Source organism: Cynoglossus semilaevis, chromosome 15 (assembly GCF_000523025.1).
Source record: "Cynoglossus semilaevis isolate Cse_v1.0 chromosome 15, Cse_v1.0, whole genome shotgun sequence".
Taxonomy (NCBI): domain Eukaryota; kingdom Metazoa; phylum Chordata; class Actinopteri; order Pleuronectiformes; family Cynoglossidae; genus Cynoglossus; species Cynoglossus semilaevis.
Window position 1 is genome coordinate 15,545,024 of NC_024321.1, and position 21,890 is coordinate 15,566,913.

General features: G+C 41.3%; 4 protein-coding genes across 4 annotated transcripts in view; all 4 read left to right on the forward strand.

Annotated features, from left to right (window-relative positions):
- The window catches only part of LOC103391225 (histone-lysine N-methyltransferase, H3 lysine-36 and H4 lysine-20 specific-like), a 15,480-nt gene extending 7,317 nt beyond the window's left edge, over positions 1-8,163 (forward strand). The window contains exons 11-27 of the mRNA XM_025063364.1: positions 10-220; positions 350-453; positions 543-599; positions 687-881; positions 979-1,071; positions 1,273-1,396; positions 1,574-1,774; positions 2,603-2,782; positions 3,054-3,210; positions 3,319-3,524; positions 3,625-3,737; positions 3,819-4,088; positions 4,180-4,296; positions 4,745-4,886; positions 4,989-5,095; positions 5,275-5,476; positions 6,456-8,163. Of these exons, the coding sequence (XP_024919132.1) occupies positions 10-220; positions 350-453; positions 543-599; positions 687-881; positions 979-1,071; positions 1,273-1,396; positions 1,574-1,774; positions 2,603-2,782; positions 3,054-3,210; positions 3,319-3,524; positions 3,625-3,737; positions 3,819-4,088; positions 4,180-4,296; positions 4,745-4,886; positions 4,989-5,095; positions 5,275-5,476; positions 6,456-7,249 (3,273 nt within the window). The 3' untranslated portion in view covers positions 7,250-8,163. The remainder of the gene's footprint in view (positions 1-9; positions 221-349; positions 454-542; positions 600-686; positions 882-978; positions 1,072-1,272; positions 1,397-1,573; positions 1,775-2,602; positions 2,783-3,053; positions 3,211-3,318; positions 3,525-3,624; positions 3,738-3,818; positions 4,089-4,179; positions 4,297-4,744; positions 4,887-4,988; positions 5,096-5,274; positions 5,477-6,455) is intronic.
- Positions 8,164-8,395: 232 nt separating this feature from the next.
- On the forward strand, positions 8,396-12,991 carry slu7 (SLU7 homolog, splicing factor). Its single transcript, XM_008327379.2, has 15 exons — positions 8,396-8,556; positions 8,873-9,029; positions 9,393-9,546; positions 9,636-9,716; positions 9,806-9,970; positions 10,093-10,158; positions 10,259-10,390; positions 10,650-10,747; positions 10,830-10,897; positions 11,026-11,165; positions 11,365-11,526; positions 11,619-11,720; positions 11,887-11,964; positions 12,053-12,175; positions 12,300-12,991. Exons 2-15 carry the CDS (start codon positions 8,881-8,883, stop codon positions 12,477-12,479), a joined length of 1,698 nt encoding a protein of 565 aa, XP_008325601.1. The 5' UTR covers positions 8,396-8,556; positions 8,873-8,880; the 3' UTR covers positions 12,480-12,991.
- Positions 12,992-13,019: 28 nt separating this feature from the next.
- c1qtnf2 (C1q and TNF related 2) lies at positions 13,020-15,520 on the forward strand. The gene is given in 4 exon segments (XM_025062883.1): positions 13,020-13,900; positions 14,159-14,416; positions 14,835-15,005; positions 15,008-15,520. Coding segments are annotated over 4 exon segments (858 nt in total). The 5' UTR covers positions 13,020-13,821; the 3' UTR covers positions 15,358-15,520.
- A 308-nt stretch (positions 15,521-15,828) lies between these two features.
- The window catches only part of ccnjl (cyclin J-like), a 20,767-nt gene continuing 14,705 nt past the window's right edge, over positions 15,829-21,890 (forward strand). Inside the window, exons 1-2 of the mRNA XM_025063365.1 lie at positions 15,829-16,607; positions 17,922-18,029. Coding sequence (XP_024919133.1) covers positions 17,952-18,029 — 78 coding nt within the window. The 5' untranslated portion in view covers positions 15,829-16,607; positions 17,922-17,951. The remainder of the gene's footprint in view (positions 16,608-17,921; positions 18,030-21,890) is intronic.

Here is a 21,890-nt window from a genome sequence, read left to right on the forward strand (position 1 = left end):
GTTCCACAGGGGTTATTAGAGGCGGCAGCTCTCCCTGATCCCAGTACCTCACCTGAAATTCTTACCTCAGCCTTGTCTTCTGTGGGGCCTCCTGAGGCCCCGGCAGAGCCTGAACAGGGTCCACGTGAGGATGAGTGTCCCCCTTCCACATCCTCTGTGTCCCCAGGCATCACACCCCCTGACACTGATACAGAGGCAACAGATCTACCTCCAGAATCTGGTAAATAGGCATCAGTTTGAAACTGAAGAGGCTGATGTTTGTTTTGTGGAATATCAAGAAAGCATTATTTAAAGTAAAATTTTAGATGTCACAGATTTTTTTATTTATTTATTTTTTATTGACCTTTAGACACGTCATTGTTAAACCAAGACAGAAAGAGGCCAAGAAAGTTGTCACACAGAGTTTTGGATTGTACCATCGAAGAAATGTCTGTTGCTTCTACACAAAAAAAGGTAAGTCTGAACAGTGACTGAAAAAATGCTTCTAATTCCGGTGTTTACTCTTTGAGGTATTCACAAAATAATTTTCCTTCATTTCACAGGATCTAAGTTACTGTGGAATTACCTCAGAGGTGAAGGTGTTAATCAAGAAAACTCAGGTTCTTTGAGAGCACATTTTTATCCATATACTCTTTTATGCCGATGATGCTGGATTATTATAATGTAAACAATCCTACTTTGGCCAGGTTGAATCTGTGAAGAAAGAGAATCCCACGTCCGACCCTGCTCCCCAGCAGCTGAAGCGGAAAATAGTCTGCACTCCGAACAGAACCCCCAGTCCCCGTGGATCGAAGACCCCAAAGCAGGAGAGTGAGACGGAGGTTTGCAGCTCTGATGAGAAACCAAAAGTTAACACTGGAATGCCCAGCCCAAAACCTGAGGTGTTTTATTTGTTTACTTGTTTTACTTGTAAGGCCTGAAATGAAAAAGATTGAAAGCAACTTCTTGATTTATTGATTTATTGCTGTGTCTCCGTAGGTCCAATTTCTCAGTCTGAGTGACTCCATCAACTCCCAGGTCGATGTTAAAGGGAAAATAGGAGGAGCGTCCTCGAAGGAAAATGTTTGTCAGGTGTGATCAAAAGTTTTTAAAATGTTAGAAAAGTAAAGAAATCAGACTGAGCTCAATCAAAACTGTTTTAACTCATTTACTTTGAAGCTTTGAAAAAACCCCGATCAAATGAATGAGTAACACAGCTCAACACTTTTGGGATCGTAACATCAATCCTAGAATTGTTTGACTTTTCTGACTCTGTGAATCTGTTTGTTCCAGGTTTGTGAGAGAGGTGGAGACCTGCTGTCGTGTGACGGCCACTGCTACGGAGCCTTTCACCTTCAGTGTATCGGCCTCTCTGTGGCTCCCCGCGGAAAACTCTTCTGTAATGAATGCAAAACAGGTGGGCTGCCGCTGCTTGGTCCTTCAAATGTATCAATTATTTGACGTATCCAGTCGTCGACTGGATTGGACGATCTGGTGGCCCAGGTTTGGCCCGCGGGCCACCAGTTGATGGTCACTGTTATCAGTGCCTGTGCAGTTGAATTAGGGAGAGCTGAGTTCTCTGTGTTCATTGCAGGTGTCCACACATGCTTCGTATGTAAGAAGTCCGGTGATGGGATAAAGCGCTGCATCATCCCACTGTGTGGGAAGTTCTATCATTCTGACTGTATATCAGCGTACCCTGGCACGCAGCCACACAACAAAGGCTTCCGCTGCCCCCTGCATGTGTGTCTGTCGTGTCACATCAGCAACCCCCTGAACGTCTGCAGCTCTAAGGGTAAGTTCTAACTCCGGGTCTCTTGGTGTGTGTCTGTGTGTGGTCCTGGTACTTCATTGTATGATTTCAAGTTCATACATAGGCATCCACCTTTTCAATTTTATTTATGTGGCAGTTAGAGGCACACAGAGCAGTTGTACATTAAAACTAATGCAGAAATATAATGCAGAAGGAAATGGATATTTATAAAAAATATTGAGAAATATGTGGTTTTGGTATTTCTTGCACAAGAGGAACTAAATGTTTTTGGGGTTGTTTTTTTTTTATATTATTATTTAAAATGTTTTTGGGGTTGTTTTTTTTTTAAATTTACTTAATCTGTAAAAACAAGTTTGTCAGCCTGTGAGTTGTTTTGAATCAAACAACAGTTCCAGCACAAAGTTTGTTTTCACACCCAAACCTCTGTATTTTGCCATAATATTTTCTTTTGTCTTTTTTCAAGTTCTAATAACAACACAGTTTTCTCTGAAAAGTCCTGAAGGCAGTTCCTGTCATTCTAATAACATGAATGAATCCTGGTTTATTTTTATCTAATAACAACTTAATAATTAGTTTAACAATCTGCACATGGTGCTTTTTGAAACCATGTTCCAGTTTATAATTATCCTTCTGCTGCTCTGCACAATATACATCTAAATATATGTTATATAAAAATCAGTACGTCAGGGTGCTGTTTATCTGATGCAGTTTAAAACTTCCATTGAACTTGACCACAGGACGTGGCTGGAGTTTTTCCATAAAACACCGTTCTTTACTTTAAAAGCCAGGCTGATGAGTTTTCAGAATCTGTTCAGTGAGCGATGTGTTTGTATTTATTTATATTTGTAGGTCGATTGGCTCGATGTGTGCGCTGCCCGGTGGCCTATCACGCTAATGACAACTGTATGGCAGCGGGCAGCCTGGTGCTGGCCAACAACAGTTTCCTGTGTCCGAACCACTTCACTCCTCGCAAGGGCTGCAAGAACCATGAGCACATCAATGTGAGCTGGTGCTTCGTCTGCTCTGAAGGTGAGCACTGTTCACATTACCTTTACAATAGACGGTGGTGATGTTTTTTTTTAACATTACCTTTACAATAGACGGTGGTGATGGTTTTTTTTTAACAATTGTAGTAGCCGTCTGCAAATCGACCACTAAAACTCACCACATTATTATGTTACAATATCGTCTTATATTTAGGATAAGAAAAGTCCCTTATTTGTCTCACAGTGGGGAAATTCACAAAAGGCCGTCGCCCTAACGTGTGTGTTGTGTGTTTGCTGTGATGTTTTTGTTTCAGGGGGCAGCCTGCTCTGCTGTGAGTCCTGTCCTGCTGCTTTTCACAGAGAGTGTTTGAATATGGAGATGCCTCAGGGCAGCTGGTTCTGCAACGACTGCAAAGCTGGGAAGAAGCCACGTATTAAGGACATACTGTGGGTCAAATGGGGGCGCTACAGGTAAGCTAATTACACAGTGTTAACAATCAACAGATGGTGGATTCACATGTATCTGTATGAGCCTTGACCTCTCTCTCTCTCTCTCTCTCTCGGTCTGTCATTCTGTAGGTGGTGGCCAGCAGAAGTCTGTCTGACCAAAGATGTCCCAAACAACATCTTGAGGATGAAACATGAAGTTGGAGAGTTCCCAGTACATTTCTTTGGTTCCAAAGACTTTGTGTGGACGTACCAGGCCAGAGTCTTCCCGTACATGGAGGGTGACACTCACAACATCGAGAAAATGGGGAAAGGTGCCGATGCAGTGTACAAAAAAGGTACGACCGTACGTTAGCAATGAAACAAAATTGTTATTATTGTTTCTTTAATTTGCACAAGCTCCCTACATCTCTGTTTTCTTTTCTTTTTTTGTCACAGCTCTGACTGAAGCTGCTGAGAGGTTCAGAGAACTACAGGCAGAAAAGGAAATGAGGCAGCTTCAGGAGGACAAAAAGAATGACAAGAAACCTCCTCCTTACCGACACATCAAGGTGTGTGCTTCACTCTGGATATAAACTCACCCGAGGTCACAGACCTGGTCTAAAAAAAAAACCTGTCTTCCTCTCCATCAGGTGAACCGGCCAATAGGAAAAGTGCAGATCATCACAGCGGACCTGTCCGAAATCCCACGTTGCAACTGTAAGGCCTCTGATGAGAACCCCTGCGGCATCGACTCGGAGTGCATCAACCGCATGCTGATGTACGAATGCCACCCTCAAGTGTGTGTGGCGGGGGAGCGATGTCAGAACCAGGCCTTCACCAAGCGTCAGTACACTCACGTGGAGATCTTCAGGACTCTGTCACGGGGCTGGGGTTTACGCAGTGTGACGGACATTAAGAAGGTAAGCTGATAAGAGATGCCGACATTTTCATCTTCATCCTTTGGCTTCTTTAGCTCAGATATACATATTTTTTTATGTTGTTTATTGTCAGGGAGCCTTTGTGAGTGAATACGTTGGAGAGGTCATAGATGAAGAAGAATGTCGAGCCAGGATCAAACATGCACAGGAGAACGACATCTTCAACTTCTACATGCTTACACTGGACAAGGTGAGGCTGAAGCCACAGCTACGTGGAGACAAGGATGTTGACCTTGGTCAAGTCCTTGAAGAGTGTCCAAAATGGGAAGTGTTGAGGACACAAGGTTCTCCTGTTATTTTTGTTAACTTAAAATTAAGGTTTTTTTTCTCAATGAAACAATAACAGTGTTCTAAGAACTTCTAGGAAGTCTGAGCATCAACCTCAAAATGTAGAGAAATGTCTCCCCGAATGGGTGGAACAGAATGAAAGTCAAAATGTAGAGAAATGTCTCCCCGAATAGGTGGAACAGAATGAAAGTAAATGCGTTAGAAGTTTATATTTTTCAATAATATTATTTTTATTTTACACATGAAAAACCAAGCTCGTGCTGTTACACCTGCCAACAGTATTCAGTGTTACATTAAAGTGATGGACGCCATCAGTTAATTCTTTTTATTCTCCTTTGTCCTTTTTCCAGGACCGGATCATTGATGCCGGCCCCAAAGGGAACCAGGCTCGCTTCATGAACCATTGCTGTCAGCCAAACTGTGAAACCCAAAAATGGACGGTGAACGGTGACACCAGGGTGGGACTGTTCGCTCTTCAGGACATCCCCAAAGGTTTGAGAAGCAACATTTGAACTCTGTTCTACTGGGAATGATAAGTAAAGCGTGTGTTTGAGAGTAACAGCAGACTGATGACACATATGTGTGACCATGCAGACGTGGAGCTGACTTTCAACTATAACCTGGAGTGTCTGGGCAACGGGAAAACTGCCTGTAAATGTGGAGCACCCAACTGCAGTGGGTTCCTGGGTGTTCGCCCAAAGGTAAAAGTCTCAGTTTTTTTCCATCTCATTTTTATTAGTTAATTAAAGCATCAGTAAATTTCATCATCGTCTTTGAGCTTCACATTAGTCACCACTGAGTTTGGGTCTTAGAAAAGAAAGTCTTTGATGAAAATAATAAGTCGACGGAATTAACATTCTCTCCCACCATTTTTATTCAGAACCAGCCACCAGCTGAGAAAGTAAAGCTGAAAGATGGAAGAAGAAGAGGAATGAAAAAGAAGACAAAGCAAGTGGTGACAAAGGAAAGAGAGGACGAGTGCTTCAGCTGTGGGGACGGGGGACAACTCGTGTCCTGTAAGAAGCCTGGCTGTCCTAAGGTCTATCACGCCGACTGTCTCAACTTGGCCAAAAGGCCTGCAGGCAAGTGGAGATAAATGGATTTGACTGTTGATGTGAGGAATGTCAACATGTAACTCAGGTCAACAAGGACCCCTGTGTTTGCAAGGATTTCTTTTTTTAAACATCATGAGATTTTCTGGTTAAATGAAGGGAAAACCTGGAGCCTCACGTCAACCTTTTTTCTGTGGAAAGTCTCATTTTCATTAGGTGACTAATGAATTTCCTCATCATTATTTCACCTCACGTTATTATTTAGTTTTTGATTAGAAAAGTTTGTCTTAAAAATAAAGGCCAATGACAGATATTATAAAACAGTGAAATTAACCCTTCTCCCAAGTTAGCAGTTGTTATGACAAAATTATATTCTGTGTTATTATCCACAATTTGACTTGTACTGAAACTGATGTAGTCAGTAGAAAAACACAGAAACGACCCCACTTGTACTGAAACTGATGTAGTCAGTAAAAAAAAGAAAAAACACAGAAACGACCCACTGACCTAATGCGTGGTAGCCAGTGATGGGAAATCTACTCATTATCGTTTCTCCAGTTCCTGTAAGGCCTTGAAAATTTTACCCACATACTCCCTGTTTCTGAGTTACTGTTAGTCCAGCTAACCTCACAGGTGGTGATGGTACTGAAGGCAACTGGACCCCACACATATTCTTGTACGCCCACACAAATGTATCCAGCTCATAAATATAACATGCACGAGTGCTCTCGTACAGACAAGTGCTTGTGTTGCTCTCTGTGAGACCTGCGCCCCAGAGCTTCATTAAAGCTTCGACAACAACTTTCAATAAATTCTCCAACGAACTCTTCAAAACGAACAACGTTGTTCATTTTCTGTTTCATTCTTTATTCCAAGGTGACTAAAATACCGAAGCACGGTGCACATACATACGCTTTAACTACTGAGATACCTTTAATAATAAGAAGGTTTCTTGTTTCTCCTCCACGTGTAAAGTTTACAGCTTATTAATTACTCATTTTGTCCCCAGGACGGTGGGAGTGTCCGTGGCACCAGTGTGACCTTTGTGGAAAGGAGGCGGCTTCCCTCTGCGAGATGTGTCCCAGCTCCTACTGTAAGGAGCATCGTGACGGTATGCTCTTCATTTCCAAGTTGGATGGCAAACTGTCCTGCAGTGAACACGACCCCTGTGGACCTGATCCACTGGAGCCAGGAGAGATCCGCGAATACATGCACAACGCAACCTCCGTGAGGCCTCGGGCCGCAGCCACACACGTCACCCCCACGACGGCCTCGGACTCAAAACAAACCAATTCTTCTTCTGCTGCCCCCAGTGCGATGGACAGGCACAAACCTCCTCCTCCTCCTCCACGACTCTACATCAACACGAGGACTTCCACCTCCAGCTTTGTCCCCTCCAGTAAGTCTTACCTCACAAACAGTCCAGAAGGATTCTCCACCTGTCCCTCCTCCAAGGGTGAGGTGGAGGATGGGGAGGTGTGTGGGATCGAGTTAGAAGAGGTGGACGATGACTATGATGACGGTAATGGTGACGAAGAGGAAGACGATGAGGAAGATGATGAGGAAGACGATGAAAATGAGGAAGAAGATGGCGATGATGAGGAAGATGACGTCATGGAGGTAGTCGACGATGAAGTGGTGGAGCCTCTTTACGGAGATGACACTCTGGAGGAAGATAATGCTGATGATGATGATGAGGAAGAGGAGGATGGAGGTAGTGTGTGTGACACTTGGGGAGATTATATGGATGAAGATGCTGAAGAAGGGGAGGTGGTGTGGGATGAGCAGGAAGAGTGGGAGTGAGTGGAGGCTGATGGCTCTGTCTGATTCTCTAAATCTATACAGCAAAAACTCTTAATAGACACTCAGAGGATAGAAAAAGTTGAATATTTTGGTACCTACTTGAACGCAACACTGCCTTCACTTTGGTACTTCATGGCCTTTTCATCCACGGCTGGACTGACAGTGGGGATGTGTACTGGTGCTACGGCTCTTTATACTGTCAGTGCGTTTATTTGTGTCTGGTGCTGTCGATTTTGTTCTCTCTCTTGATATTGTTTACATTTTTGGTCTTTTTAAAATGTTTGTTATGTAAGAAAATACTTTTTTTTTCTGACCAAACTCACTATAAGGGCATCTTGTGTTGCTGTTACTGTCTTAACCTTGTCTTTTTATTACAAGTGATTTAAAAAAAAACTGAGCTCTCACTGGTTCATGTTACAGTAAGACACAACAGTTCTGTTTGTTGTGCCTGTGAAAAGTGAAAATAAACCCACTTCTTTATGTCTGATCATTGTTGTCCGGACTAACACAGTCTTATTTTTCTTTAGTAGATTTCCAGACTTGTAGAAACAAAATACTACTTCACCATCACAAACACCACTGCTGTTCCACTGTTTTAAATAAGAGAAATATATTTTTTGCCTTTACAATCACTGATATCTGATATTTTCATTTGTTTGTATACTTATTTAACAGTTAGATGATGTTTATCAGTAATCATTGGGGTTCTTTTCTCTTGAGTGTTTTTCTTTGAAAGGTTTACCCATTCATGTTTTTGTTACTTTATAAATGGGTGGTAAGAATTTGTGACCTGGATCATTTTCACTGCAATCCATTTTCTACTGATTTCTCAAAGGTTTAAGAACAAATGTACACAGTGAAACAAATTACAACAGGTCTAAATGAAGGAAATAAAACAAAACACAGTTTCATAACCATGTTTTATGTGAACTTTATTTCTACTTCATAAATACCTCGAAATCCTTGGATACTTTAGTTGTTAATACAAGAGCAATATCTGCTAGTACATTCTATCTATCTATCACAAATTTTAAAGAGATTTGAACGGTCTCACACTAAAACACATTAAGACTAAGACTGATTGTACTGACAGCTATCACCTGTTGGTGGCGCGGTCTCTAAAAATAGTGACGTCTCATCACAGAAGAAGACAAACGCGGGTGACGTTATTACGTTACATGTAAAATGGCGACGGAGACGTAACGCTTTTCAAAACACAAGTGAGAAGTGCAAAACAGCACCGTATACGTAAACGACCTGTTCTTTTCTCAGAAACACCATCCGAGATATTAGCTGCGTTGACTAAGGTAAAGTCATTAAATAAATTAAATGTTAAGCGGGTTTTAGTCAGCACTTGTGTTAGCTTAAAGCTAATGCTTAGCTCCTGTTTTAATGCGTCTGCGTCAAAGAAACCGAGTAGCCTGCTCTTTAAAACCCCACAGTATTTCTCTTTTTTCAATACAGTATCAAGTATTTACATGTAAGCAGGTTGACTTTTTTATTTTTCACGTATTCATCTGAATTAATAATGAGAACTCATTGTGTGTATATTCACATTCACAACAAAACGTGCACGTAACCCACGCTGTCCATTATTTCGCATGTCGTTTTTCCTGTTTGCAGATTAAGCCATGACCGAGCAGGCTGAAAACAGCACAGAGGGCATCGTGAGCCTGGATGAGCCCAAAAAGATGACCAGGGAAGACTGGAGGAAGAAGAAGGAGTTGGAGGAGCAGAGAAAGCTGGGAAATGCTCCTGCTGAGGTGGATGAAGAGGGAAAGTAAGTACATACTTACGTAGCATAACGGTAACAAAAGTATTAACATTTACAAAAGTTACAATTGTATAATATCATGGCATATAGTAGCTATTGCTGAAGTAGAAGTTCTGTTTAGGGATTATGTCTCTTCAATCACTGAAGTTCACATATAAAACCTGCAAAACAAATAAATCAGGTTGCATGTATTGGATAAAAGTTTGTATATGTATCAAAGTAAGTACATACTTACGTAGCATAACTGTAACAAAAGTATTAACATTTACAATAGTAAATGTTTGTATTGGATAAATGTTTGTATATGTATTGACCAAAGTGTTCCATACTGACAACTGAAATAAATTGAAAACCTGTTCTCCACCACAGGGACATCAATCCCCACATCCCACAGTATATTTCATCAGTACCCTGGTACATTGACCCGTCTAAAAGGCCCACACTGAAGCATCAGCGACCACAGGATGAGACTGAGACGCAATATTCGATGATTGGAGAGTGGTACAAGAGAGGAGTACAAGAGGTGAGAACAAGTTGATTGATTGCATTCCATTGCCTGAAAAAAATAAAATAGAGTGGGAATCAGCAGCTTCTTCTTCTGTATCCTCACAGAATGCAGTGGCCACTAAATTTCGCAAAGGTTCTTGTGAAAACTGTGGTGCCATGACACACAAGAAGAAAGACTGCTTGGAGGTAAAACTTGTTGAATATTTTCCTTTTACTTCCACGCTCCTCTAATCTTCTAACATGTAACCATTATAATTCTTTCTTCACATCACCAGCGTCCCAGAAAAGTTGGGGCCAGGTTCACAGGCACAGGCATAGCTCCAGATGAACACAGTCAGATCCAGCTTGACTTGGACTATGACGGCAAGCGGGATCGCTGGAATGGATATGACCCAGAGGAACACCAGCGCATTGTGGAAGAGTACGCTAAAGTGGACCTGGTGAGCCATTTAAGCTTAGAAGAATTTCATTTGATTCATTAAAAAGTTGATACATTGATATCAAAGTAGTAGGTAAAGCACATGATAAAACATAAAACTTTGCATTCTCTCCATTCCAACAGGCCAAAAGAACTTTAAAGGCCCATAAACTTCAGGATGAGTTAGCCTCTGGGAAACTGGACCAGAATGTAAGTTGTTTCTCTAACTGTAAATGCAATGGTCACTAATTTACTTTTTACTTACTACAGACCTTACTGGGTTTTTTCTTTTCTATTTTTTATTTTGCAGGAGTTTGAACATGACAGTGAGGATGAGGATGAAGATAAATATGCTGATGACATCGACATGCCCGGACAGAACTTTGACTCCAAGAGAAGAATCACTGTCAGAAATCTGCGTATCAGAGAAGACACAGCCAAAGTAAGAGACACAGGATTATCTGTCCAGGATTATCCTCACATGCTTTTGTTAATTATGTTAATTAATTATGTGTTTGGCATTATATTTGCACTGGATATTTCCCACTATTATCCTTTGATATTGATAGCAATTTTTAACAATTGTTTGGGGGAAAGATTTTGAGGCTAACTTTAAAAAGTAAACTTGGTCCAAATTAAATCATAAACAGCTTTTTGACAAGGTAAGAATAATTCCAACCTCTTAACTTTGTCTCTCACAGTACTTGAGGAATTTAGATCCAAACTCCGCCTACTACGATCCAAAGACCCGTGCCATGAGAGAGAACCCTTACTCCAACACGGGCATGAATGCGGACGAGTGAGTCACTGCTGCCGAGTTTCTCATAAAACTTGTTTCCTATTGGTTTAAATCCTACATATTTTAATGTTTTGTTTGACAGAGTGGGCTACGCTGGAGACAACTTTGTTCGCTACTCTGGAGACACAATCACTTTGGCTCAAACCCAGTGTAAGTCACCAAATTATTTTCACCTCATTTCTGTCACAGAGTATCAAGTATCAACGTCTGTTCTCAGACAGGAGCACGTATCACTGCTGCTGAATAACCTTTCCTGCTTCTTCTTCTTCTCCTGACAGTGTTTGCCTGGGAGGCCTACGAGAGAGGATCCGAGGTCCATCTGCAGGCTGATCCCACCAAGCTGGAGCTGCTCCACCAGTCCTTCAAGGTCAAGAAGGAAGACTTCAAAGACAAAGAGCGCGAGAGCATCCTGGAGAGAGTAGGTTCCTGAAACGGTTTGATTTAAAACACCCTTATTACACACACACATTTTAATGTGTAAATGTTTTATGGCAGATAAAACAGTTTTGTCGTCTGTTCATCTGAACAATGGAACTTTTCAAGCTGAAATTGTCCACACGAGCTGATAAATGTTCAGCCTGTCTGATGACGCCGCTCTCTTTGTTTGTGAACATCAGTATGGAGGTCAAGAGCACTTGAACGCTCCACCGCGGGAGCTGTTGCTGGCTCAGACAGAGGACTATATGGAGTACTCTCGTCACGGCGCCGTGATTAAAGGACAGGAAAAGGCGGTCGCTCGCTCCAAGTATGAGGAGGACGTTCTCATCAACAACCACGCGGTGAGGAGGACAGAAACGCGTCACGGCTCTTTTATATATTGCAGACTTTGTTCCTTTTGTTTACATAAAAAGATTTCTTTCTTTTTCAAAAGTGTATCTGGGGCTCTTACTGGATGGATGGCTTCTGGGGTTACAAGTGCTGCCACTCCATGGTGAAACAGAGTTACTGCACGGGAAAAACTGGAATTCAAGTAGTAAGTTGGCATTTTTCTATGGCTCTGATTTTATCCATACTGTAAAATCATTCTATGTTTTGGTATAATAATAGATTTAGTTAAGATACTTTTTTTTGTAAAATCGTTCTATGTTTTGGTATAATATATTTAGTTAAGATACATTTTTTTTGTAATTTTTAAACAGAACAGCACAGACTGCGTTCCATTTGAAGAGGGGCTTGTGGAGCAACAGGAGGAGGAACAACCAAAGTCTCTGCTGGAGGTAAGAGATGCTGAAGAGGTTTACACAATTGTCTTGAAATAACATGTAACCAATGTATGGTAATGTTTCTTTCATTTGGACTTATCAGATGCATCGGGACAAGATGGTAAAAGAGAAGAAGGAGAAGAAGAAGAAAAAGAAGAACAAGAAGCGCGAGTCTGACAGCGATGACTCTGAAGACGAAGAAAAGAAGAAGGAAAAATTAAAGAAGGTACGAAATGAATGAACTAATACATTTGCACAAATACAAAACACTAACCAGTTTGTAAATAAAAACTAGGTCTGGATTTTATGTCATTCCTGTGACTGACCTCTGACCTCTGTCTGTGTCCCAGGCTCTGGATGCAGAAGACAAACGCGTGAAGCACGTAGAAACCATAATGCAGCTGGATGAGAGGAAAAGGCCGTACAACAGCCTACTGGAAGTGAAAGCACCCACGGAGGAGGAGATGGAGGCCTTCCGTATGAAGCGTCCACGTCCAGATGATCCTATGGCTTCCTTCCTGGGACACTAACCTCCTCTGCCAGACTCCCTGTAAATGTTAGACCTGAACCAGAGCAGCTGCTCTGTGGAAGAATATATTGGACTCAGTTTGTTTTGTACAGTTAAAGCAGGAAACCTGCTGTTTGGTTGCAAAGTTGTTTTCTTTTCTTTTTCTAACCTCATTTTGTCCCATTTATAGCACAAATGATTTTTTTCCACCAAACTGTATAGTGCTGCAAAGAAACAAAAACACAATTACCTTTCAATATAATTGGATAACCTAATGTTTTTAGAAGAAAAGAGTTTAAAAAAATGTTGTTGCTTAGTTTTCTGTTTGCCATTGACCTTTTTTTTCTTCTTTTTATACAGTTATGAACCAGTTGCATCAGAATCTTTTTGGTGGAACTGGTTCAACACCTAATCACAGCGGCCCCTCATTACAAAGAACATTGTACGATTATTTCCTGCAAATACTCACTGTTGCATACAGCTTTATTCACTGTTAATAATGCCCTTTTTTTAATAAAATGCTGTAACATGGTTACTTTAGTTACTATTGTGATGCTGTAACATGGTTACTTTAGTTACTTTAGTTACTATTGTACTATTGTAATAAGGAAGAGAAACGGTTTAAGATGTGAGTTTGCTGGTGTCAGATGTGATGGTCTGAGCTTCATGAGTTGACCTGCCTGGTAAAACATTTAAATGACATGACACTGGATGTCAAAGATGGTCATCTAATCAAATATGTTTCCCAAAACACATTATTTAAAATAATCTGCACCTGATAAGAACAATGCAGACGCTACCAAAGCCTGAATCCTATTTTTGTTTTCTCGCAAATCTTCAAATGTGGAGGAAGTGACGCTTTTGTCTTCATGTCAAAAGTCACTAACCATTCATGTGATTTGTGTTCCCATGGCGATTAAGTAAACTGCCTCACCCAACAGCTGGAACTTTCTCTTCTCTGCTCTCAGCTCCACATTATTGTGTAAAAACACCAACGCTCTTTTGCTGACATTCAGAGTGGATACAACACATTACTGTTATATTAGTAGCATTGACTGTTCACTCTACCATTACACAGAAATGGATTATTGTTTTTAATCCAGTTTCATCTTTGTGTCACAAAACACACACAAAAATCAGCCCTGTTCATGCAGTCTGTTAGACAACGTCCTGTTTCCCTGTGTGAGTTCTAACAAGTTATAGGTCACAGCCTCATCTGCACTGTAAAGCATACAACTGTACTGACTTGAACACAGTGACATCATGGTGAAAGTATTCCTTGGCGGTGCATGGGCTGATTCGCCTTTCTGTGCAGCGCTTCTCCCGGAATCTTATCTCCCTGATTTTGGGAAAATCATGTAGGAATGTATGAGTTCTCACGTGCGGAAAAAGATAAGTTTTGGCGGAACTGGAAAATGCTTAAAGGTCACAGCTTTTCTTCTGGTGAGTTCTCTCTCTCTGTGTGTGTGGAGTCTACAGTTTGCTCTCTGTGCTTTCAAACTTCCCGTTCACTGCATTCTTTGCTCTAAATAATCCATGCATGGGAACTGCAACGGCTTTTTGTAACCATGCAGTTGTCATCGCGTTACTAAAACCACTAACAAGATTCAAATTGAACTTACAGCTGAAATGTCAACACCAAATGGTGAAAGTGAGTTCAAACCTCAATAAACAGCTACTGTGTCCACCGCGGCTCCGCAGTGGTCGACATGCTCCAGATGTGTCTGTGGTGCTGGACGATGTCAGCCGTCGTAACCCTGTCCATAAATTCCACAACTAAGAAAGGTCGCAACATCACCATCCACTCCTCACAGATGGTCTGCAGTTTGCCCGGTCCGGCAGGGCCTGCAGGGAACCCAGGGTTTCCTGGACCACCAGGGGCGGTGGGTTCAATGGGGATCCCAGGAAAAGATGGCCCAGATGGGAAGGATGGAGAGAAGGGAGAGAAGGGAGACAGAGGTGGGTGTCTGCTGAATGTTTAAATCTAACTGCTACAGTACACTCCCTGTTAGAAGCTGATTTCAATGTCTTGATGCAAAATATTTTAGCTCTTTGTTCTGTCCAGGGGCGCCCCCTTAGGGGGTCCAATATTGGTTTAATGACTCATTAATCAGGCATAAGAATGATGTGTGTCATTGAATCAACAAATAAAATTCATATTTTATTTTATTGACAAATAAAACTGAAGTCTGAAGTCGTGAAAGAGCCACAAGTGGCCCGGCAGCCACAGATTGAAGACCTATGCTGTTTTTTAAAGCTGGTTTAAATATATTAATTATTTTTTCGGAGTTTAGCGTGATCAATGTTTTCACTAAAACACGTGAGATTTTACTGACTTCAGATGAAAGAATTGTCAATTTTCTGACACTATGGTCAGGTGATCCAGGAAGGACGGGAAACCAAGGCAAGCCTGGAGTCAAGGGCCGTGAAGGAGTGATTGGTAAGGCCGGACCTCGGGGTCTGAAAGGTCTGCGGGGGTCACCGGGGATATCTGGAAAACGTGGACCAAAGGGCCAGAATGGCGAAGTGGGCCAGGAAGGACCTGTAGGCCCAACGCCAGCAGTGGGAAGTTTGTCTGCGTTATCCCCGGAGTCTACTATTTCACCTACGACATCACAGTAGCAAATAAACACCTGGCCATCGGGCTGCTGCACAACGGACAGTACAAAATCAAAACATTTGATGCAAACACGGGAAACCACGATGTGGCGTCCGGTTCCACGGTTCTCCACCTGCAGAAGGACGATCAGGTGTGGCTGCAGATCTTCTACTCTGAACAGAACGGACTCTTCTTTGACCCCTTCTGGACGGACAGTACCTTCACGGGCTTCCTTATCTATGCTGACCAGGAGTTTCTCACTGAGTCTGACAGGAAAGCCAACAGTAAGGATGACAGTTAGTGGCTTTGGTGGTGGAATCCATCCATAGGTTTACATGACACGTCTCCTGTTGGAGGGCATCAGCTGTGTCCTGCTGTTGCAGAAATTCTAACACTAGGAGGCACACAATGAAGGGAGAACATCCTATGACATCAGTCCAAGGTGCTTGCTCAACACAGCACAGTCACTGAAGGTGCTTGCTCAACACAGCACAGTCATAGTCCTGCCAGGGCTGGGATTTGAACCGACAACCCTTCGATTATAAAACCAGATAAGTCAATAATTGCAACAATACTTATTACTAATGTTACTACCTAATACTCATGTACTGTATACACCTTTACACCTTTGCAGGTTGTTTCAAATCAATTAATCTAATTTTGTATTTATTTTCTATTTACACAGTTTATAGATTTTAATTAAAATATATTGCAATTTAAAATAATATAATAGTGATATTGATATTGATATTAGTGATATAATGTATTTCCGGAGCTGATTTTATTTTATTTCCCCCCTTAGGGACAGGACCAATGGTGCTGCTGTTAGTAGCAACTGGACATTTAGTTTTGTTTTTGTTCAAACCAGATATTTGGTCAAGTAGTGAAACCTGAGAAAAACATATTTTTTCGCGTAATAATGTGACGTTATTCTCGTGAAAATACTGTTTTTTCGTAATAGTTCGGCTTTACTCTAATAAATCTTACAACCCCATTTTATTAAATTGACAATCTGATTTCAACAAGTTAGCTCAATGTTCTAAAAAAAAAAAACTTTTGCTGCTTTTGCTTTGCCGCGCCATCCTGCAATAACTCCATACCTCCACTAGAGGGCACATCCCCCACTTTAGTAGACTCTCGGCCGGCGCGTGGATGCTTGTAGTTTCAGTGAGGTGTAAAGGACTACAACTCCCACAGTCACAGGAAGCGCAGAAGGAGGCGGATCCTCTCAGCCTCTGACCGCAGCAGCAGCAGCGGCGGCGGCAGCAGCAGCTGGTGCAGCCGAGGAGGAGACTTTGTCAACGCGGAGCCAGCGGAGGAAAACGTTTAAACCGAGTCTGTTGGAATAAAAAAAAAAGTACAGTTTGGAGGAAACGTCTCCGGTTCGGGTTAGACTTTGGCCGCTGGTTGGCGAACACTCCGGCCGGTGCTAAGTTGAAGTTTGGGTAGAATTTGATCGGTTTCTCACTCAAAGTTGAGCCGAAGAAGAGTTCTCTCATTCAGGATGTCGGAGTGAGACAAAGGGGTCTGGGGTTGATTCCCGTCGCAGCGGTGAGTGAGAGGCACATGTTTGAAACCACGGAGAATTAAAGGTTATATTGTTTTTTCAGCTTATGGACGAATAATAAACGGGTTACGTAAACGAATTGTTTAATTACTAATTTTTTTCATCACCGACCGGTGTTTTTTTTCCTGTATCAAAGCGAGGCCACTTTAGACATTCAACTTGTTTAACTGCGTTTAGTCTGAAGTACATTTAAATGTTTGGTTTTATTTTTTATTGAATACACGACTGTGATGGTTCATTAGAGTGTTGATGGTACAGAAGTCGTTGAAGTATGGCATTTAAATTCCTCAGCTGAGACACACACACACACACACACTCCGGATAGTGTTTCCCCCTAACTTTATGTCGGGACACCCACTTTTTTAAAGATGACTCAGTTAACATTACACATCACAATTTTAGCCGAACAGAACTTGGAATTTTTACTAGTGTGACTACATTACAGTCAAGGCTAACGAATTTATTTCTGGTAAATGAATCACAGCTTTATTAAATTAAGGCATTATTACACGTAGGTATTATTTAAGTTACAGGCTCTCTGTCAAGACTAGTACATGAAAAAAGAAAAGCAATGAGCTTGAAAAGTAGAAAAATATTCTTAAATCATAGAGGAGCTAAATCTAATCATTCATCAAAATTCTGCACATTTAGGTCAGAATAGTGCGGTATATCCTGTTATAAATGTTGAAAATGACTTTGACATGGTGAAGTTAAAGAGTGATTTTTTTTTTTACCCCAACAAGGAATGACGTCTTCAATTTGATTTAATAATATAATTAACAGTCTTTTCATACCAGTCCTTCTGCAGGCATCTATTGTTTGACCTGCTTTCAGTTTATTACAAACCTGACTGACAACTGCTTCTGATAGGTTTGATGCTAAGAATCTTTTTTTTTTTTTTGCCTGGCCTCTGTTTGACCACTAGGAGACATGAGTCGAGAATACAATGTTAAATACAGAACTGAAAATAGAGGACCCAGTGCTGTTGAACCCATACCTGACTCTCAGTTTCCCTTCTGGTGTTGTTTCCTTACAGATATACTTACTACGTCTTCTTGTGACTATAAGTTCTCTCACAGTCCACTAGTCTGGAACAAAACCTTGTTGCTGCAGCTGCAGCTCTGGTGCTTGTGACATCACAACTCAGTCGCCGAGTTTGGTGGGAAATTCTAGAATCATTGCTGATTCTGATGTCGACTACTCTGCTAGTACAGTTTTTTAGGGAAACGTCATTTATTGACAGTATGAGATCATATCATTATGACTTTATTGAAGTGTGGTTGGGTTTTCTTGCACAGGTCCAAGTTGATTCTAGAATTCTCCCCTGGATGGGAAAGATGGAGAGGGAGCTGCAATGGTGGAAAGGACAGCTGGCTGCAGATATCCATCAGTCCCTCCGCATCAAGGTGAGTCTGCTGGGTTAGAATCTTAGTCTAAAATTTACGATGGAAGTTTTGTTTTTAAGTGTGTCACCATCAGCTGATGTTTCGTCGAGGTCTGCAGGGCCTGCTGTTTCAAAAGTGCTTTTATATTTTCATTTAAAAAAATGTTTAGTTAAAGACATGTTGCAGCTAATTAAAGCTAGTCAGTCTGTACACAAAAGTTAGCCAATAGAGAGCCTGAAAGTTAATGGGCAAGCATGTTGAATGAAATTTAGCCTAAAGCTAACTAAAGAGTAGTAGCAAGTAGCAAGAATAGTACATTTTTAAATGGAACACTTAAATGGAACAAATACAGTGAAACACCTCACATTGTACAAATAACTAAAAGTTAGCCTTATGTAGCTAATGGTTAGCCATGAAAAAAAGAAATTACATTTGATTAAATTAATTTAAATAATTAACTGTAGGTTATTGATGTTTGATAGTAAACTACAGAGTCATTGATGCTTCATTATATGAGGTTTAGTTGCTTAAGTATTACTCTTAGCCCACATATTTTTATATTTATCAATATATTAATAATAATTAATAAAAAAACAAACCTAAATATATTTCAAAATAACTGGCTCAAACATAGAAAGATGTTAATGTTATTAATCAGGTCACACTGTTGCCTATTTAAACACCATCTAAATTAGATTACATGGTGGGGTTGCGGCTCATTAATTAAGGACGTCTTAATTAACCTCAAAGCCCGCTCATATTTCTCCCCATGTGTGTCGTCTAATGGAGACATCTGTCATTGGCTGGCATCTCCGAGCTGCAGCTCTGAGACGCCAGCCCCACGCAGACACACGGGCAGATGAGCACAGATCAAGTTTGTTCAGACGTCAGGCTGCTGCATGTGAGAGCGTTTTTCATATGTGATAATGTGTGAGGGAGGAATGTAGTGAATCGAATGTTTGTGAGCCTCACACTGACTCATTCACTTACACAGTTGTGTTCAGTTTGCTCATGCTGGACAGTGACTGAGTCAGACCGAGCTGTCAGAGTCTGAATATCTCCGCACCGAGCTGCTAACCATACAACACACCCACACTTTTCTCATAAACCACAATGGGAGACAGAGATACCGTGGGTCTAATGTTGAGATTTAATCTCCCTGTATCAGCACTTTGGGACAAATCTAATGCTCTGGGCTGTTGTGAGAAAGAAGAATTTGACTTGTTAAGTGTATGTTTGAGAAACAGATGAGTCTGGTTTCGAAAAAACAAACACAAACAACAAAAAAACAGACATAATAGACGCAAAGATTAGATGTGATGACATTGTTTGTCAACGGTCTGAGAGATCTTTAAGCTCCTGCTAATCTGCTTCAAAATACACTGAACATCTGACATTGTCTAATGCTGCTGTAGTTGTAAAGCAGGGGTGTCAAACATATGGCTCACGGGCCAAAACCGGCCCGCTAGGGCGGTTCAATCTGGCCCTTTTGATGAATTATAAAAGTGAAAAAATGCAATAACTCTTCATGTTGTTGATGTTGATGATGTTTCTACAAATTATATTTCATTAAATGTAAGTATTTTCTAATATACTTGCACATATTTGCTAGATAATACAGGGGAGGAAACATGGACTTATTATTATTTATATGTAATTATGTTATGATTGTACTGGTCCGGCTGGATGTTTGACGCCTCTGGTGTAAATAAAAACGTGTTCAAGTGGCGCTGGATATACCTCAGTGTTTCTCCTGTGGAGGGTTTCCTCTAGGGTTGTCATATCCAGTGGTGGCAGGTCATCCCAGCTCGCCCACCCCCGCTCGCCCTTCCACATCTGCTGTTCCTGCCTGTCTATTTCTGTCACCTGTCTTACCAGTTAATAAGAGACATTTGACACAGGCTGCATCGAACCATTCTGCCTCCTCCAGATGCTATGACAACAAGTGTTAGCTTAAACCTGCTCTGTGTGGAGCAAACAACATGGATATTCTAACAATAAAGCAATGATGGGAATGTTGTGAGTCCACAGCTTTAGTCAGTACAAACATGAGTGTCTGTGATGTGAACACAATAGACAGCGGTGATAACAACATGAAGGAATGATGAAAAACATTTAGGCATGAATGGCCGAGTGGCCTTGGTCCAGCCACGTACCCACCTTTTCCTCTGAATTCTCCATAGATTCCCCCGCTGCCTCGCTCAGTGCCCATCTCTATGTTTGAATAACAAACTGTCAGACAAAAGAAATCCCCTTAAATTCCACGGAATTTTATTTTTAAAAAAGCTTTTGTTTGTCAGTTCCCTTCTGGGTTTTTTTTTGGTGCTTTTTGAGAAACCTTTGTAAACATTCTCGGTGGATTTCTTTCTTTCCTGGACTGTTTTTTTTCTCTAATCCTTCATAAAACAGTCTCTTGTTACACTGTAGTCTTTGCGGTGATAAGTCAACGTTTTAAAATGAATTATTGGGAATCATTTAGGACAGAGAAGTTGTCCTTTTCTTTGTGCAGACTTGACCGACGGCAAAGCAAGTTCTACCTAACATGAAACTGCTTCTCAATTGATTCGTAAGGCAATTTAAAAAAGTCTCCTGAGTTAATGACACTAATTAATACAGTAGATTTGGGCCATTTTAATTGAACATGATGTCAGTCATGTCATGTCAGTGAGAGGACAACTGAAGACGTGATTCAGTTTGTGACAGCGTCCATACTTCTGTCATACTGGATATTTGGAAATTTGAGGATCAACCTGTTGGTTCTAGAGTTAAGAACACGTGTCAAACTCAAGGCCCGGGGGCCAAATACCGCCCACCAGGTCAACTTTAGTGGCCTGCGGTAGCTTGAAAAATATTTAATAAAGTCCATGCAGCAGAGTTTGTTAACCTGATAAATTGAAGGGTTTTCTTTTATTACATAGCAATGAACAAACATTTGTAACTTGAATAAATAATTATCAGTTGCAGAAACATTTATTATTACCTTATGGAGTTGCTGGATCTATACCGACTTCCATTAACGCTGTATTGCTGATGTGGCCCCCGGTTAAAAATGAGTTTGACACCCTTGTCTTAGAACAAGCATCTTTGACCTCTCGACCTCTTCGAATCATATTCATATGCGCCTCAAATAATGTGTCACGCAGGAAAAAACACAAAGTTTGGCTGTTCTAATCTAACGTCTTTAGAAGACAGTGTTTTTGGAACAAAAGTTCCAAATACCCAGCAGTGGTGCTACACCCGAGGCTGTACGTTTCAGTTGGTTAAAAGTGTGCTTCAGTTGTTGTTTTTGTGTCATGTGCACTCTGAGTGTGGACGTCATGTGTGGCTGACAGTAAGAACCTTCTAGAGGGGCCTGGTAATAAAGAAAGAACCTGAAAAGAAACTAATTTCATCCCTGAAATTGGACTTCAGCTGCCAGGAGCCTCGTCCATATCTGTGCAGTGAAGTACTGGAGCAGCACAATGGGCTTTTTTCAAACGGACTTGTGTAGGAAAACAAAAGCACCACGAACAACAGTGTTTGCCTAAGATTGGGCCCTTCACATGGTGGTGCAGCTGCAGTCGGCCATGTTAATATATTTAAGTTAAATGTCAAGAATTATTTCCCTAACGTTTCCATTCCGTTTTTCTTTGACTGTCACCTGAAATGGTGAAGAAAGGTGAAGTCAGAGTCAGGGTTGAGATTTCCTGCATGGCGCCTGCTCCCCCGCAGCCTCGTGCAGCCTTAATGACGTTTGCTGCAGTGATAATGCCCTGATGTGGGAGATAGTGGCTGTGTGTAGCATGTGGCAAATTATCAGACATGCAAATCAGACGGAGGCAGCTGTGGAATCCTTAATTATGGTGCGGGTCCCCCACAAAGGCACCTCCACACCCACCCACC